General features: G+C 39.0%; 1 protein-coding gene across 1 annotated transcript in view; it reads right to left on the reverse strand.

The window, feature by feature from the left end:
- Nucleotides 1–1,920: 1,920 nt before the first annotated feature.
- LOC139744285 (calcium-binding mitochondrial carrier protein SCaMC-2-like) overlaps nucleotides 1,921–19,649 on the reverse strand; it is a 39,157-nt gene continuing 21,428 nt past the window's right edge. Inside the window, exons 5-9 of the mRNA XM_071654734.1 lie at nucleotides 15,426–15,578; nucleotides 12,301–12,408; nucleotides 8,162–8,329; nucleotides 7,470–7,617; nucleotides 1,921–3,569 (exon numbers count right to left, since the gene is read on the reverse strand). Coding sequence (XP_071510835.1) covers nucleotides 3,397–3,569; nucleotides 7,470–7,617; nucleotides 8,162–8,329; nucleotides 12,301–12,408; nucleotides 15,426–15,578 — 750 coding nt within the window. The 3' untranslated portion in view covers nucleotides 1,921–3,396. The remainder of the gene's footprint in view (nucleotides 3,570–7,469; nucleotides 7,618–8,161; nucleotides 8,330–12,300; nucleotides 12,409–15,425; nucleotides 15,579–19,649) is intronic.

Consider the following 19,649-nt stretch of genomic DNA (forward strand, 5'->3'; position numbering starts at 1 on the left):
CACGAAGAAACAACAGCCGGGTCGCACTCTATTCCTGATAAGATGCTGTTGCATTTGTTAACGTCTTTCTTCCATTGTGCAAATACATGAGTAAATGTCGCTCCATGCATACTGTGAAATATTTTCTCAAAGGAATAAATATCTACCCACTTTACAGATACATTTTTGAATATCCACGGAAACCTACAACCTTTAATAGTAACAATCAAATATTATATATCTGGTCATTAGAACCAAAAAGAAGCCACTCATATATATCTGGAATACATAGAATATGTTAAAATTAAGACCAAAATTTACACCAGGTTTCTCATAAAATGACAAAATACCTGAATGGTAAATGCATAATAAGTTATCGGCTACACATACAAAATACGCTATACCTGTCTCTTCTGACAACTACAATATACGGTTTTCAGAATGTGTACACCTTGTTACACACATACTAAGATACAACTAGACCTACCTACTACCTAATAGATATGTGTAATAACAAGTTGTATGCATATCGTACATACGTCTCATTCATTCATGAACGGCTACATCGAAGGATGCTAAGAGAAGCTCACCACATCTGGTGAAAGCACTCCACTTTCTTATTTCATCTGTCCACCATCCACAAGATATTCGGAACGACAGAGTTGTGCTCTCTCTTTAATAGATTAGAGAAAGCTGCCATTCGAATTTCAAAGTTTTAATTCTAAGGGAAAGCGCAATCTCATTCCTTTCCTAAATGTTGTGTGTTTCATAACTCAGCTATGACAGGAGGTCTACATGTAAATCAATCTCCTATAGAAGTCTGAACATCTTTCCGGCTTTGACAAGTAAGTTCCAATTTATTTGAACCTCCCATTGTGCAAACAGCAACTGGAGCAAAAGACAGGAGCAAGCCATTCCACAAAACTCAACGATAAGAAGAAAAAAAAAAGAATTCACGAAGATTAGAAGTGTCATAGTTGCTAGTCATTCGCATAGTTAGTTACTACTGAGGAAGTGCATAGAACAGGAGTTATTCCACTTGGCACAGTCATATTGACATGACCTTGCAGAATATTGTATCTCAGCCAAAAGTGAACCAACTCGACCTGAACACTGCTGGTAAAAGCTTTCAGGTATGGATTATCAAGTTTTGTCACCCCTTGTGTTAAAATCTAGGGAGTTGTGGGTTAACTGTTAACTTTCATCACTTATTGTTCAAACGGGGAAAGAGAACACCACAAGTGGAAAGGCAGAAATGGGCTTTTGTCGATTTGTTCGGTCGCATTTTTTAGTTTCATTTTTTCTTTTTTCTTTTTTTTTTTTGGGGGGGGGAGTACGAAACATGATACATGTACTTTTTAAGTATGATTATTGTACATCTGGAAATACAGTTGGTAAAATACAACTGCTTTTTTGCTCTTTTTAAAGATTTAAGATCAAAATCAAGATCATATCAGCATGCATGTGTGAGTGTGTGTGAGACGAGCTCACAAATTGCAGTTACCCTTTCTGTACGACATGCAAATATTGCTGTAATGATGGAAGCGGCAATGCCCTGTTTAAAAAGTACATATCTGGCCTTCTCGTTTGTTTGCTAGTACTGGAATACTTCCTACAGAGCAGTCAATTTTGCCACCTGCCTTTTTCCGTCAGCTACAATTCCATATCCCATCCTTCGGGAATAATGTTCACTGTCAGAGCAGTACTACAGAGAGCCATTGGGGAATTTTCCCCCACGCAAATGCCACTACGCTCAGCTCAAGAAAGTAGTAGATCGAGCCAGCTCATTAGCCGCGGTGACACTGGCAAAAGATGGAGAAGTTGACGATCGCGAGGCCTTCACGATCTCTGGTTGTCCGTTCACACTGGCAGCCAAACTTGAATCAATCTTTGGATAGAAAAGATTGGGCCACTAGTGCGCATGCACAAGAGAGAAGGAGTACGCCGTCTGACAGCTGGTGATTGTGACGTAGCAATGCACACCTGTTCATCACAACGACGACGGCATGGTTTGGAGGCACGGCCCCAAAACAGGTGGTGGACTGGTCACATGACAAACTTCAAGAAGTTTCAGTTTCTAGCATTCACAGCGGCAAAAGATGGAGAAGTTTGGCGGGAGTGGGGGAAATGTCCCTAGTTTGAGTGGGAGGTTTTGCAGGAAGTTTGCCGTCACACTGGTAAAACTTTGAGATCTTAAAGATCGGAGTCTGAAACTTCTCAATCTTTTGCCTGAGTGACTTCAAGGCTATTGCTTGCTTTGATCAGGTTCACCAGAGATACATACTCTTGAGCGTAACCTCTTATCAGAAACTACAGAGCAGAGAGTGTGTGTGTGTGTGTGGAAAATGAGTTTGGTGTACCACGCTACCAATGCAAGCAAGAATATTTCTGTCTTATACACCAATCTAATCTTCCCTGCTAACTACTATTGTTTCACTCTCTAACAAGACCAAATTGCAGATTTAGTTTTGTTCAGAGAACAAAATGTCCCATGCTTCACTGCTGAGTGGCAAAATATCAACAGGACTATCTACTCCAGACTAGAATATTGCTTAATCAGGCCTAGCTTAGATCTGGGATTTCTTGTGATATACACCAAAATCTTACTTTTCTCAGAGACATATATCATTTAAATGAGAATCCAACATTCATTTTCTTTTTTTCTTTTTCTTTGTAAGCTGTGTTTGTCATCACTGACCTTATGTGAAATAAGACGACTGACTAGCCAGGCTGTTTAGCCCATATATTTCATGGAACAAATGGTGTTAAAGAAGTTCAACAAATATCCTGAGAAAAGACAAATGTAAACGACATTTGCAGGAAACTTAATACATGAAACACTAAAACTTTACTGACCCATATTACTCCATATGTATTTAATAATAAAACGTATCTTACAATCTAAAAATTGCCATATAATATAAACTATTAAATATCAGACACATGTACCATCTTGTTTTCTTCTAGCAAACAAACTTGTGCTCATGTCCCCACATACCTACTATGCACAGAATATCTCGCACTATTGCATTGCTAACCCATCTGTTATGTACCACACACAGCTGACGGAATATCTGAGAGCATTGAGTTATGCACTAAACCTCATCAGAGCATTCATTGTGTGCGTGTGTGTTATGTCCCTCTCATTCTCTCTCTCTCTCCCTCTCTCGTGAACACATGAATTCAAGCAGCAACTGAGGTCTGGACAATTACCTGTCCGTACTTGGCCAACACTTCCCTCTCTGCCATCATCCGTTGTACACTCTAACTGTAAAATAAAAACAACACCACTGAGACACCAAGCAGGTGACATGAAACCCAAGTCACACCCTATGTGGGCTACATGCCTCAGCAATGTCCATCCACCTCTCGTCCCACACATTGGTGGCGTCCTCCCACCCCCTCCTCTCTCCTCCCTCATACAGCCCGCACGCCGAGGACCGTTTTGGTGTTCTCGTAGACCACGTAGCCGATGCTGACCGCTGGGATGACCTTCATGAAGTTTGGCGTGATGCCCCGATACAAGCCCTTCAGCCCCTCGGACCGGATGATGTCGGTGAATAGGCTTCCCATGGTTGCGTTCCGTGATGCTGGTGAGATTGTCAAAGGGTTATCACAGTCAAAGTTATATTGCAGCCTACTTCTCTTGGCTTCACCCGTCGAGGATGGGCTGATTTTGCTACAACATGCATTTCCCACAGACACTTGCCTGAGTTTACACGTGACTCATCCTCAATGGGTTATAAAGATAACCAAAAATTAGCTGAGTGCAGGTCTAACTCTAATGACTTACTTGTATCCTTAACAACCTACAATTGCCCTTTTCGTGAAAATAAAATCCATGTCACTTCTTTACGGGCTACACTAGAATAGACTTCTTTCATTGCCCGCAAAGCATGACTGGCCATTTTTATGAAAGCATGGACTCAATACACTCATGGGCTATGAACGAAGGTCTTTCTTCCATCCATCATCATTGCTGCCACTTGATTATGTGCATCTTAATGAATCCATTCACATGTTTTAATAGACAATGACGATTGTGTAGTCATGCATTGTCACTGACTAAGGAACTGTTTCCCTCATTTCCGTCATATGTGGCCGAGGTGCCTTTTGAGACTCAACTGCCTTTGACTAAACGCCAGTGATGGGGAAGAGCAAACCTCCAAACAGGAACAAATTTGGAGTCACAAAATTGGTAATTACTGAATTGGACACTTGTGGACACGCATGTAAAGTTTCTTTAATAATGGTAAAATATACATGTCGTCTACCATTACTCTGCATGTTTACTCTGAAAGAATGTGTGAAAAAGTGGAAAATTAGATGAAAAATGACATTCAATCTGCCAGACTATTTGCTTTCTCTTGTAAAGTATGTGCCTTTCCCACATGAAATTGCTTGAGCGATGATTACCAAATACACACTACAACTGCACATGCAGTTTCCTTGATATACAAGTTTTGATCTTCTGCACATATAACTGTTGGATTTTTCAAAATGTTGTGTTGTTAATATCCAGGCTGGCTGCCAGCAAATTATGATGAGATCAAAGCAGGTAAGCATGTTCAAAATGTTATTGTGATGCTTTTGACCGACACAGGGGCATAAATTAATCAACGAGCGGTGAATGTCCATGTGCAGTAGGTCCATGATCTCAGGTAGGACATTACTCTTAAACTTGTGGCAAAGTTCAGAGTCAACTTCTGTTTCACTAAATCACAGTCCAAATACACAATATACAGTATGCCCCCCCCCCCCAAAAAAAAAAAAACCACCCAGATTTCTGCATTGTTATCTTTCAAAATGATTAAACAATCAGAATACCATTTCAGAGTATAAAACTGTAACTTCTTACCTACATCTTGCAGAAAACCCAATTCAATTTGGTTAACTGGTCACCGAGAAATGTGGATCATTGTAAAGCATGTCATGGGTCCATTCTTCAAAGTTTAGCACTTGCATGATCTCAGCATTTTGTAAGGTGTGAGCACCCTGGACAAAACTTGGAGGAAAGGAATTCCTGACATGCTCTACAAATATCCCAATTTCTCTGAAAATCGCAGCAAATCAAAAGGGGTTTTCTACAAGATGTACGTAATAAGTCATAGTTTCATACCTTGAAATTGCTTTTTTATTGATTCACCATTTATAAAGTTATAATTGCAGAAAGTCTGATTGGTTTTTTTTTTCCCCTTTTTTATTTCATTTTATTTTATTTCATCTATTTACTTTTTTTTTGTGGGGGGGGGGGGGACATATGTTATATTGCTTTGACCTTGCTAGCACATCTTATCCAGCTTAATCTCGTCTTTGAATGGTCTCTTTGTATTTCAAGACACTTCACACTTCACACTTCAGGATCAAAGCCAAATGTGGGACTATTGCTCAGAGTCTACTTTTTTTTTTTTTGGGGGGGGGGGCATAAAAACAAGAACATGATCACATGGAAACTGAGAAAACCCTTTCTTCTGTCATAGAAGCCTATAATGGTGTGACTGAATAATGGTGAGTTAAAAGCAAAAGTTAGCATTAAGCCCAACTAACAAAGTATTTCATCTACAACCTTGGGAAAGTCTGTCTTGAACTCTCTTGAAGTGAATGTTACTGCACTGTATTCCATTTGATTCATACTGCATAACAGTCCTAAAACTTAACACTTGTCACACTAACAAACTTGTTACACTGTTGAAGAGTAACAGTTATAGCAATGACCAGGAAAAGTAGAAATTACGCGGTGCGTAATATATGTCCCCGCCGGAAGTAGCATTTTGTAACAAAATGTGCAATATAGGTAAAAAATCAAGGTCAAAGGTCAAAGAAGTCAAAGGTCAAAATTCTGTGTAGAAGTTTTGAAGCCCTCACCTAGTGCCATCACATAAAGCAAATGGAATCGAAATTGGGTAAGAAATGGCGAAGGAGTAGCATTTTGTAGCCAATGTACAATATAGGTCAAAAATCAAGGTCAAAGGTCAAAGAAGACAAAGGTCAAAATTCTGTGTAGAAGTTTTGAAGCCCTCACCTAGTGCTATCACATAAAGCAAACGGAATCGAAATCGGGTTAGAAATGGCGAAGGAGTAGCATTTTGTAGCAAAATGCACAATATAGGTCAAAAATCAAGGTCAAAGGTCAAAGAAGTCAAAGGTCAAAATTCTGTGTAGAAGTTTTGAAGCCCTCAACTAGTGCCATCATATAAAGCAAACGGAATCAAAATCGGGTTAGAAATGGCGAAGGAGTAGCATTTTGTAGCAAAATGTACAATATAGGTCACAAATCAAGGTCAAAGGTCAAAGAAGTCAAAGGTCAAAATTCTGTGTCGAAGTTTTGAAGCCCTCACCTAGTGCCATCACATAAAGCAAACGGAATCGAAATTGGGTTAGAAATAGCGAAGGAGTAGCATTTTGTAGCAAAATGTACAATATAGGTCAAAGGTCAAGGTCAAAGGTCACAACTGAAATTCTGTGTAGAAGTTTTAAAGCTCCCATGTAGTGCTATCATATAAAGCAAACAGAATCAAAATTGGCTCATAAATGACAGAGAAGTAGCAAGTTGAACATTTTGATCACACACGGACGCACACACGGACGGACGGACGCACGCACGCACGCACGGATGGACGCACGGACACACACACGTACGGAGCCCGTTTCATAGTCCCCTGCTCGAACTCGTTCGGCGGGGACAAAAATAAGTGGAAGAGTTTTATGAATTCCAATCAAGCCACAAAATTGCCTTGCACATATCTTTATTCTTGCAAAGCCCTTCTTCGAAACTTTTAAAGGACAAGTTCACCTTCATAAACATAAGGATTGAGAGAATGCAACAATATTAGTATAACACATCAGTGAAAGTTTGAGGAAAATTGGACAATCGATGCAAAAGTTATGAATTTTTAAAATTTTTGTGTTGGAACCGCTGGATGAGGAGACTACTACAGCTTGTGAGTCATATGCGTACAACAGTATAAAGAAAATGTAAAGAAAATTCAACATATTTTCACTTTTTCCGCATAATAAAAGAGCACTTGACTTGCCTCTTTCTAAAGGCAGGGGGAATAATATTACCCATAACATTTGTCGGTAACGAGTCGGGGGAATGTGTACTTTTTTCAAAAGATGAAATTTTGTGAAATTCTCTTTATATTTTCCTTATATTGTTGTACGCATGTGACATCTAAGTTATTCACACACTGCAGTAGTCTTCTCATCCAGCGGTTACTGCACAAAAACTTCAAAAATTCATAACTTTTGAACGGATTGTCTGATTTTCCTCAAATTTTCAATGATGTGTTCTACTAATATTGCTACATTCTCTCAATCCTTATGTTTATGAAGGTGAACTTGTCCTTTAACTCATGTGAAAGCAATTAAGTGAAACATTTAAACAAGTAAAAAGAAACTTCTCCTTTAGAACATGTCCCAAGGTTTACATATGAGAAGGTCATTATAATCATTCCAGCATTTACCAAGACCATAGCAGGTGCACTTACTCTGGGCCTGTAATCTTGTTCGGACCAAGGCGAGGGGGTAGCTTGCCAGCTGGCCACACGTGCTGGACACGGTTCCGCACCCTAGTAATACCACGGTGTTTGGGACTGGCGAGTCGGCGTGACGACTGATCCACGCATTCTTCACTGTCTGCAAAGAAAGTATGGGACAACCATCGAATTGTAACAAACTTGGTGCTGTTTTATAAGAAGCCATTTGCATCTGCAATGCATTTGTTGATGCCCCGATAAAGAAAAACCATCATTTGAGGCATATCATGGCAACTCATCATGCAGACATATTCTACAAAACTTACATTCATTTCATTTTCCTTTGTGTACAAAATGAAAAAAGATGATGGAACAAATATCAATGAAAAATTGCCATATGTGAATTCGTCTTTTCTTTGTAGGCAGGGTAAAACATAAACCCGCATATCGTTCCTGCACATTTGGAGAAAAGTTGGGTCATCGTGTGGGGGAGTGCTACCTGTATTCATCCTATTAATGCAGAATATACCCTGTGAAGCAAACCGTCTGACCTTTGACCACTATGACCCTTAACCTTGTCTTCTGCTAAGTCAATCCCTGCATAAGGGATGATTGCTATCTGGTATCTATTAACTTTATCCTCCTAACACAGAAAGTATCTACTGACCGGTACCCTTTGACCTTTGACCACCATGACCCCTCACCTCATACACTGCTAGGTCGATCCCTGCGTACGGGATGATGCCCAGGCAGTTTGGAATGTACCCTCGGTAGAAGCTCCTTGGCCCCTCCTGCTTGTAGATCTTGACTGCACAGTCCAGGATGCCCTTGTACTGCCCCGTCTTGCGGATGGCCAGGCGTGTCTTCAAGACCTGTTGTCATGACAACCGAGAGTCAATAATGAATGCTTGACTTACATCTCTATGTGCCCAATTTTTCTTTTGCGTAAGAGTGTGTGTATGTGTGTGTGTGTATGTGTGTGAACGTATGTGTGTACACATTTGTTTACATTCATGTTTGTGCCTGAGGAAGACAGAAAGCAGAGCCATACACACAGCCCTCTGAAAGCGATTGAAGTTGGAAGCGGGTGCGTTCTCACCTGCCTGACAAGAGCAGGAAATGCCAAGTATGACGAACAAATCTGCCACTAAATTCAAGTAAAACAGATTTGTCAGACTATATGTGACACTTCATTATCTTGTTCTGTATCTTTACTTTTAACATGATTTTCCACATAAAGGCACATCAAAATTCCACTCAAAGTCTTTCAATATTGGGGGTGGGCAGGAGTGATTAAAGTGCATTTTCCACACTTTATCAACATGGCATTGCATTAGATGTGAACAAGTACGGTCTCTCCTCTCTCTCTCTCTGAAGTTCCCTCGTCCCCTCCTTGAACTCAGTGGATCATTTCATTGACTGTAGGTAGTCTCCTGTTGGAGACTGTGGTGACAGCATTTGTGGATAGAGATCGGAACGTGCACCTACACGTATGCATAAATGCCTTCTGAAAGGCATGTTTTCAAAAATGCCTTTTGTCCCTTTCTTCCTCGTTAACAGTGTATTGAAAAGAAGATATAACCATGCCCATTTATTCAACTCATTGGATTGAAGAAAGCATTTCGATCCTGAAGACACTGAGAAAAATAGTGAAGAAATCAATGAATTCTGGACAATTTCATAATTCCAATGCCAAGAATGAAAATTTGCTAAGCAATTTTTTTCAATTCTTTTAAATCAACTTAACTTAGAAGTCAGTACAAGTCTCAGAAAATACTGCTCTGGTCTTCAAGAAGATGACCTTTTAAAACTTACTGCACAAAGTCACACGATATGTAGTAACACGTTACGGTGTCTGAATTGGCAACTATCCTACGTCTCAGAGCTACTGTACCAGTTTCTCTGAATCCCCACGGGAGCGGATGTACGTAATTGCTACGAGTCTGGGAAACACACCGCCTCAGCAGCCAAGAGCGTGGGAGAAGTCAAAGTTAAAACCCCTTGCGGCAACTTTAAACTTGCTACTCTAATTCTCATCCTCAGCTCAAATCTGAGCTATCTCTACTGTTTCTCCATTTCCAGACTATTTTTTGAAACTTACTAATTTATGTACCGGTAGTCTTAAACTAATATGTCACACTTGGCAGGGACAAGCCAAATATGAAGAACATCTCGGAAACTTCTGGAAGATGACATCTTCTCAATGGCACTTATGAACTAGGACATAAGTTTTAAGGGTGTCTGGACACAGTACCACCTTAACTGAAGTTGTGTTTTGCTTGCTTGGTTTATGATTTTTGTTTAAAAAAAAAAAAAAAGCATCACAACCTGGATTCAACAAAAGCAAGACTTCAATAAACAATCTCTGCATATACGTTATTTGCCTTTTCAATGTATGTTCACAAGTGCTGAAGTACATTAGCTTCATTATTCATCATAGGCATACAGTCATTTGACATAACAATTGAGTAATAAAAGCAACACTTGGAATTATTTGTGAATACAGGTATTTCTCTTTCTTTCTTTTAATTCTTTAACAAGACATAATGCTTACAATACAACCATATATTGCCTTTAAGTCATTCATAAAATTGGCAGAGTCGGGATGTAGACTCATAGCTCATTACTCATCTATAGCGACCCCTGCATGCCAGAAACGATTCAGAACTCTATATTTAGAACCCACCACAGCTTGTAGAACGGAACAATCCAACCATCGCATTTCTGCCACCGGCACTTAGAAAAAGAACAAATCTTCATGACGAGCACTTCGATATAACACAATATGATTAATTTCAACAAGGAGGTATGATTCATATGGAGAAAGTCGAAAAGGTGGGGGGAGAAAAAGTTGGAACATCAAAATATACACCCTTTTGCATGTGTGACTATGAAGTTACATACTTAATATTCAAACATCTGACTACATGTGCTTCAGTATAAGAATGAAAGATGAATGATTTCAAATGAAGCATAAGAAATCCAGGGTTGCACTTTTGCTAAAAATAAAAAAATGATATCACAGCATTTGACACTGATGCTTTGATCCATAATTAAATCCAAAAGTAACTCCCATCCTCTTGACACTAACATGCCGTATCATGCTTCACTCTCATATTTTTATTTGATTGAAATATTGATTCATGGTTGTATAAATCAAGAATATTACAGAAAGACGACTGACAAACGATTAATAGTGGGACAGGACAGAAACACCTCAAAATATAATGCATGCCTCTGTAAACAAACTCGTAAAACAAAGGGAACTATCACTTAAAAGAATGCAAATGTCGCCAAAATAATTCGGTATTTGCCTTATAGCATAGAACCCCCACCCCAACCCCCTACAAAAATAAATAAAGCAAAAAAAAAACAAAAAAACAAAAAAACCTACATATACATACATGTACATACACACAGAACTATTTCCTTTTTTTTCAATGGAAAAAAAAAGAATTTTCTTTCAAAGAAAAAAGAAATTGCTGCCTGGCTCCAATAGATTAAAAACTAGAAATGTCGCTAAGGGGACTGGTATGCCTTTGCCATAATGCGTGATTCTCCTAACAGGTCTATAGTACATGTGGACAATGTGTGATTACATTTTCACAAAATTTGCAAAATATTAAAATGACAAGTTTGTCACAAATGTGTTGAATGTTCACCTTCCTTGACCTAGGTTTAATTGGATGAATAGGAGAGCATGCACTTGGGGATTTAAGGACTTTAACTTGACTTTGACCCATTCATAAGTTTATGCACTGAGTAATTTTCAAGGTATGGAGAAAAAGTGCAATTTCTGTATTGAAAAGTACATTGTTACCATTTTCATCTGGCCTTTGACCCTAAAATTCATTGGATAATCAAGGCAAAACATGCATATGTAGTAAGTTTCAAGATAACTTGAGCCACTTCCGAGATATGGAGGAAAAAGTTAGTTCAGCACTTTCCCTTGATCTTTGACCTTTTGACCTTTGGGGAAAACAAAAAAGGAAAAACAAAAGTTTCCAGAGAATTTCTATTAGGTTATACATGCATATGCCAAGTGTAAAAAAAAAAATAATCCTGCTGGCATTGCATAAATATGAGGGAAATAGTAAAATTTTGAAGTGTTGCCCTTGACCTTTGACCCCTGACCTTTGACCCATGAACCCTAAATTCTCTAGATAATCACTGCCAGTCAGTACATGTATATATACTATGTTCCATGAAGATACCTCGAACAATTTCCAAGGTACAGAGAAAAAAGTGAAGTTTTAATATTTCTACTTGACCTTTTGACCTTTGACCTCATGACCCCAAACTTTGACCAGAGAATCTTAATTGGGTAATACATGTATACACTACGTTTAAAGAAAATATCTTTAGGCATTGCATAGATATGGTGGAAATAGTGATATTTTATGTATTGACCTTGACCTTTTGACCTTTGACCTTGAGCATGTGCACCCAAAAGATGATAGGCACAACTTCACCCCCTAATACACATACATGCCAAGTTTCATCAGGATACCTCAAAAGGTTTTTTAGTTATGCTGTCCACAAAATTCATTACGGACGGACGGACGGACGGACGGACGGACAGACGGAAGGACGGACGGAAGGACGGACGGAAGGATGGACGGACGGACAACCCGAAAACATAATGCCTCCGGCACCACTTCGTGGCGGAGGCATAAAAAACTAAAAAAACACCCCTGATTTTAAATCTTTGAATATCCGACAAAACAAAACACAGAAATTCTCGGGAACCTTGTCAAGGGGACAAAAGGGGGTTTGGGGTCAAAACAGGTGCTGGAGTCTACAAAGGCAATTAATGCCATTTTGCAATTGAATCGTGTCTCACCTCCATGGGATATATCGTGGTTTGTGCAATGACGCCCGCTAGCGACCCGGCAACGAACCTTTCGTACACTTTCAGCTCTTTGCCCTCTGTGTGTAATAACCTCTTTATCTGTCAAAGGGATACAAACAAAGATAATGAAAAATAATCACTGAAAAATTCAATTACTTGAGAAAAAAAGGCCATCACCAGCTGTCAGTTTCTCCCGTTTCAGATCAACAAGCCAACCAAACAAAACTATCTTGAGCTACTGGCAGAGATATAAATAATTTTGACCACTGAAAAGTACTCTGGGAAATTTCTCTCATGATTATATAAATAGATAATTGACAATGATCAAAGAAATGCTGAGGGAGGGACATTCTTTGATCATCCAATTCAAATCATTCAATTTCATGGAATTTTCATGGAATTTTCTCTCATATGGAGTCTTTGTGAGCACAACTACATGCACACACATGTACATGTTTATGTTAAAAACATGACCAAAATGTGGTTTCAATTGGAAAAAAAAAGTCTCCTCTCTTTTACTTTTGTTGTTGTACATAAATTAGCCTGTCAGTGAATTTGAGAAGAATAAATTTGCTATCAATGAGGAGATGTAAACATACACAATCATGCAGTATACATGTACAGTGTAGTATCTTTGCATTTCTTGTCCACAGCCATGGAACAAATGTCTGACTTAGAACATGTAAAATTTGTGGAACAGTCTCTTTAAATGTTGGAAGAATTTTATGCCAGCAACATCAAAAACACATTAAAATGACCCTCCCTGTGAATGCGGCACTATGACTATGTAATGGTAACGCGCTTGCCCTAACTTTCTTGAAACTTCCATGACTTTGACAAAAAAAAAACCCTTCAGATATTTCTGTTGAATTGCATTCCTTCAATATAACTTTTTACCGAGCAGCTTTTCATTTCTCTATTAATATTTGAAAAAGGTCGCATTTGCATTTCAAACAATTTGTTGTTACAAGAAATGGCAAGAGTCGTCAAACAAACGGCATGACTGTGTATAAGGTGCAATTGTATGCTGCCACCATGAGGCAAAAGCCACAACAAAATAATCTGACTGAATCGGGTGAGATCTAACATGATCGTTTCCTTCTGAACACAATCTTTCTTCCACCCCAAACGTTACAAAAGGAAATTCCATGTAAGGTATAAATTCATGAGATTTAAACCTATCATTTCCTTTTCATCATAACCTTTCCTACACCCCCACCATAAAGAAGGAAAATCATTTGTCTGGTAAACTCAGTCTGTCATGGATAACACACTACAAATTGATGCATACACTTTATGCATCTCCCCCCCCCCCCCCCCAATAAAAAAGAAAGAGTAAATTTAGAAAAATAAAATAAATTGATCTCTGTAGCATCTGATTGAAAAATTGCCCTTCATTGAAAGTTAGTAGCTATAAATTAGGTTTAAGAAAGGTTCTTTGTGTGTGTGTGTGTGTATGTGTATGTATAAGTGTTTATACCAAATTTGTTTTGGTTAGAAACGAGAAAAAAAAAAAGACAAAATACTTTCCCGGAGTTAGTTTTCAAATACCAGTATTGCCTATCGCCTTCTCAATAAATCCCTTTACTACAATAATTTTGTTTTTTTTTTGTCACATTTTTATGTATGCATGTTTTATCAAAAGAAAACTAGAAATATCACTTAAGGTGATTAATACCTCCGCCCCATGACGACAGTCTTACCCAAGGAATGATCTTTCCTTGATCTTCTGCCATTTAAATGCCGTTACCATGGCAACGCAGCTTCCGACACGTCCGAAAAATATGTCTTGCACATCTTCCCACCAAGACTATTGTGTGCCACATTTCATAAGCTTTTGTCAAAAACTGAGGAAGTAGTTCAATCCACAAGATCTTTCCTTGATCTTCCGCCATTAATATGCCGTTACCATGGCAACGCAGCTTCCGACACGTCCAAAAAATATGTCTTGCACATCTTCCCACCAAGACCAATGTGTGTGCCACATTTCATGAGCTTCAGTCGAATACAGAGGAAGTAGTTCAATCCGCAAGATCTTTCCTTGATCTTCTGCCATTTATATGCCATTACCATGGCAACGCAGCTTCCGACACGTCCAAAAAATATGTCTTCCACATCTTCCCACCAAGATCAAGGTGTGTGCCACATTTCATAAGCTTTGGTCAAAAAACTGAGGAAGTAGTTAAATCCGCAAGATCTTTCCTTGATCTTCTGCCATTAATATGCCGTTACCATGGCAACGTACTTTCGGGTACTGTCAAAAAATGCGTCTTGCACATCTACAACCAAAGGCACACATCTGTACCAAGTTTCATGGAAATTGGGCAAAAACTGAGGAAGTAGTTTGCAACACAAAATTTTCCATCATTTTGGCTCATAATATGTGAGCTGTTACCATGGCAACATACTTTTTGTCACTGTCAAGAAATGTGTCATGCTGACCTATATCCTAAGACAAACATTCAATATGAATTCCATGAGAATTGGAAGAACACTGATGAAGCAGTTTTGCCATGAAGCATTTTGCCCTATATTTTACCAATAACATGCCGTTACCATGGCAACGCACTTTTTGCCACTGCGGAAATATGTGTCTTGCACATTAACATATTCAGATGAACATCTGTACCTAATTTCATAAAAATTGATCAAAAACTGTGGGAGGAGTTCGCGACGCAAGATTTGTACCCATTTTTGCCCATAATATGCCGTTACCATGGCAACGTACTTTTGGGTACTGTCAAAAAATACGTCTTGCACATCTACAACCCAAGGCACACATCTGTGCCAAGTTTTATGGGAATCGGTTGAAAACTGAGGAAGTAGTTCGCGACGCAAGATTTGCAACGGACCGACCGCCCGACCGACCGCCCGACCGACCGCCCGACCGCCCGACCGCCCGACCGCCCGACCGTCCGCTGATTCCTATATACCCCCTTCAAACTTCGTTTGGCGGGGGTATAATGAATGAATGAATGAAAAAAAAGAAAAAAAGATCATGTCTATGTCGATGAAGGGCAATTTGTCAATCAGTTGCAATAAAAACAACTTCATGCAAGATAATCACTATGATTGATTGTGTAAGAAAGCAGGAAGCAATTCCTAGGGGTCCTCACCCTTTCGTATGCAAAGAACTTGATGGCCGACTCGGGAGCAATTTTGATGACGTTGATGCCGTTTCCTCTCCAGAAGGATGAAATACCGCCCTCTCTGTACATGTGCTTGAAGCCGTCGGATATTCCCACGTTGGGCTTCTTTGAACCAATCACCTGACACAGACAGAGAATGTGGAGTCAAAAAGTCACGCATCAAGCATCTCTTGAGGTATGTTGCTATAAGATCTGCATCTCTGGCAATAATTTTTCCCTTTTCCTCCCTCCCTTCCCCCTCCTCCACCCCCCCCCCCCTTCTTTTGATACAAGACCAGTTCTTTTTCTCTTTCTCTTTTCCAAGACTAACTGTCATAAATCCTCACACCAGTTATTTCAAGGTTCAGTGTAGCAAAAATCGAAGGGACTTGTGACCCAAATGTTACAGTCAAGTGCCATGTTTGACCCATCAACTGAAATCCAAGGACCAACCTTGTGTTAAAGCACTGACATCGCATTTTGAACTAGAAATGTCGCTATGGCAACTGGTATGCCTCCGCCATAATGCACGATTCTCCCAATAAGTGTATAGTACAATGTCGTCACAATGTGTGATGACAGTTTCACACAATTGGCAAAATACTGAAATGACAGGTTTGTCAGAAATGTCTTGAATGTTCACTTTCCTAGAACTAGGTTTGCTATAATTGTCTAAGAGTGCAGACCAGTATTTGGGGAACTGAGGACTTTTACATGACTTTTGAGTTTGACCGACCCTTTTATAAGTTTATGCATTGAGTAATTTTCAAGGTATGAAGAAAATGTGTAATTACAGTATAAAATAGATTTTTTTTTTTTTTTGCATTTAAGCTTGGCCTTTGACCCTTACCCTTTGACCTTCTGGCAGGAAATTTCCCAGATAATCTCCATTAAATACATGTGTATATTAACCCTAACTAGGCCGGGCTATTTAGGTACTTGATAGAGCCGGGGGGGGGGGGGGGGGGGGGGGGGGGGGGGGGGCTCCCAGGCTTAGTTAGGGTTAAGTTTTAAAAATAATCCTGCAAGCATTGCATAGACTACTATATGAGGGAAATAGTGAAATTTTGAAGAGTTTACCTTTAACTTTGACCCCTGACTATTGACCCATGACCCCTAAATTCCCTAGATAATCCCTGCCAGTCAGTACATGTGTATGTACCAAGTTCCATGAAGATACATTGAACCATTTGCGAGAAAAGTGAAATTGCAACATTTTTGCCTGACCTTTGACCTTTAGACCTTTGACCTTATGACATGAAACTCTCTCTGGAGAATCTTCACACAGTAGTACATGTCTAGACACTAAATTTCAAGAAAATATCTTCAGGCATTGCATAGATATGGGGGAAATAGCAACATTTTTAGCATTTGACCTTGATCTTTAGATCTGTGACCTTTTGCCAATTTCACTAAAAAACTACTCAACTAATTGCCCCACCATACGTCATCCTTGAACCAAGTTTGGTGAAAGTTGCTTCATCCAGTTTTGAGTTTTCACGTAAACAGATAAAGTTTAGGATTTCATCTTGATCTTTGACCTTTGACCTCTGCCCAATTTCACTCAAAAACTAATCAAGTAATTGTCCCATCATAAATCATTCTCGGACAAAGTTTGGTGAAATTTGCTTGATTCAGTCTTGAGTTATCGCGTAAACGGATACAATTTCATGAGTTGACCTTGACCTTTGACCTTTGGCCTTTAGCCGATTTCACCAAAAATCTAATCAAGTAATAGCCCCATCATACGTTATACTGGGACTAAGTTATCGTGTAAACAAATGCGGACGTACATACGGACGTACAGACATACGTATGGACGTACGTACGGACGGACAACCCGAAAACATAATGCCTCCGGCACCACTTCGTGGCGGAGGCATAAAAACAAGTAGTGATATTTACTTTTTGGCTATGCTATGGAAGAAAGATTTCATTTCTATTGGCTGCAAAAAATCAGTGGCACATTATGGACTAGACAATCTGGGAATTTTCCAGCAATGATGTCAAAGTCACACAAACAAGCTATTTTGGAAGTGATGACTGTTGCTCCATGCAGACATGACTAATCTTTTTTTTTTACTAATCTCACATTCATTATCATTTGACATCTTATGCTTAAGTTTTATAGGTGCTGCTCTCAGTCGCAACCTCCCATTTTTGTATGCTGTTTGGTATGATGCTTTTATAGTTGGTGACATCTCCTTGCTTTACTGGGTTTGCACTCAGCTCTTCTCCACACTGATGCCAAGGGGCTTTTCCACGTGCATTGAGATATGACACTCCCAAGCACTGACAGACCCCTCCAATTTATTTAAGATCTATCTTCGGGATGGTATGAGTTCAGTGAAATAATTTTCTGTCTCTGGGTAAAGTTCACTATCTCCCCATGTGGCACGCATTGCTATCACCAAAATAAATTCTTATCAGACCCCTGAGTGCTATTTTTGAGGATAACCTTTAATCAATTTTAAAGGATGTGTAAAGAGGGATTACAATTTTTATTAACACCACTGAAGTACAGGTAACGTAACCGCTATTCTACTTGTCATGTTTCATTGTATAAACTTGTACCTTGTCTCCTATATAGTCTCAGTCCCCAACTCCCTCTCCCCTCAAAGTCAAAAAATTATAAAAAGAATTTAAAAAATAACAATAACTCTGAAGCAAGCAAATATTACACTTTTTAAATGTAGACAAGAGACTCTGCCTTACGCAAAGTTTGCGTAAAAATTCTGTGTAAATTTCTGTGTAAAGTCTGAGTAAACTTGATAGATAAATATCAAATTGCATATTATTCTACACTATTGTCTGATTCAAGAAAAGACTGCTTAATGAATGAAATGAAGGAAGCTGAATACTGGATGCTTAACCCATTGAGGACGGGCTGATTTTGCTACACGCATTTCCCATTGACACTTGCCCAAGTATATTCGGGACTCGTCCTCAACGGGTTAAGGTTTTGTCATCAAACACGAGTAATCTATTCTCAGGCTGTATCAGCAAATGTCTATGCCTGATGAAACTTACAGCAGACTCTTATATACCATACACAACTTGGGACTTGTGAAATCACTGTGATATAATGTATTGTATATGTTGAACCAACAAAATACTTTGAAACTTGAACTTTCAGGCAAGACAAAATCACAGTTGTATAATTACAGATTGTTGTATTACATGAAAATTCTTTATAATGAGGGTCCACTGTGTTTTCAGTTCTGGAGCAACCCTCTAAGCAAAGAAGAAGAGTAAGGTGCTTTCTGATTTGTGCGTACAGTAAATGCAGGTGGATGGGGTAGCAAAGATATCACGAAGCTAAAGGTATAGTGCTGCAGATAAGACTAACAGTGTTCATTCATAACAGGAGTATGCAATATGCAATATTTGCCGACAGTTACAACTGTACAAGGTCAGAGTCTATGTTTGCAAGTATACACAAGAGTGAGCAAGCAGTTTCATCATAATGGGTGATTTCAAGTTCAGTGCTAGTACTGGTGTTAGCTCCCAATAAACTGTCTTAAATCAAGCTCCAACACTAACAGTTAGATCAACGCAAGCAATACCCATCAAAATTATGGATACTCAACACTGGCGCAATCTTCACACCATTGTGGAATCGTGCAGGAATTACTCAACCAAAAAAAAAAAAAAAAAAGTGATGGTACTTGGTTTAGGTCATATTATGAAAAGATATAGCAATGGATGCTTTGCTCTAGGCAAGTGATGTGGAAGAAGCTCTAAACTGCCACAGATATATATCAACATATATCTCTGAAATTTAACAATCTTAACCCGTTCCATACTGAATTCTAAAATCTCCATAGACTTAGTACACAGGCCGCCAGGTTCCCGTATGGAATGGGTTAATTTTGCTCCCAGGCCTAAATTTGTGTGGTGATATCTGTAATGTTTGTGTGCTTTCAATGGGTGACTCCATTATGTATTAGCTGAGACTATGCACATACTTGATATGAGTGGGATGTGACATATGAGATTTAATGCACTTCATTTGCAGCTCAGTGATTTTTGTTTTTGTTTTTGTTTTTTGGCTGTGTGCTAACAGTGGCAAATAAAATTGATTTCTTTTTTTTGCATTACAATGTAAAAAGCAATAATAACTTCAATGTGTGAATGCAGGCAGCTCCTACATCAAATAAGTTTCTGAATGGTGGCAAAGCCACTAAATCCTTCATACCACAGAGATTATCT

The sequence above is a fragment of the Diadema antillarum genome, unplaced genomic scaffold (assembly GCF_040938485.1).
Source record: "Diadema antillarum isolate AM-2024a unplaced genomic scaffold, OU_Dant_1.0 scf00000035, whole genome shotgun sequence".
NCBI lineage: Eukaryota > Metazoa > Echinodermata > Echinoidea > Diadematoida > Diadematidae > Diadema > Diadema antillarum.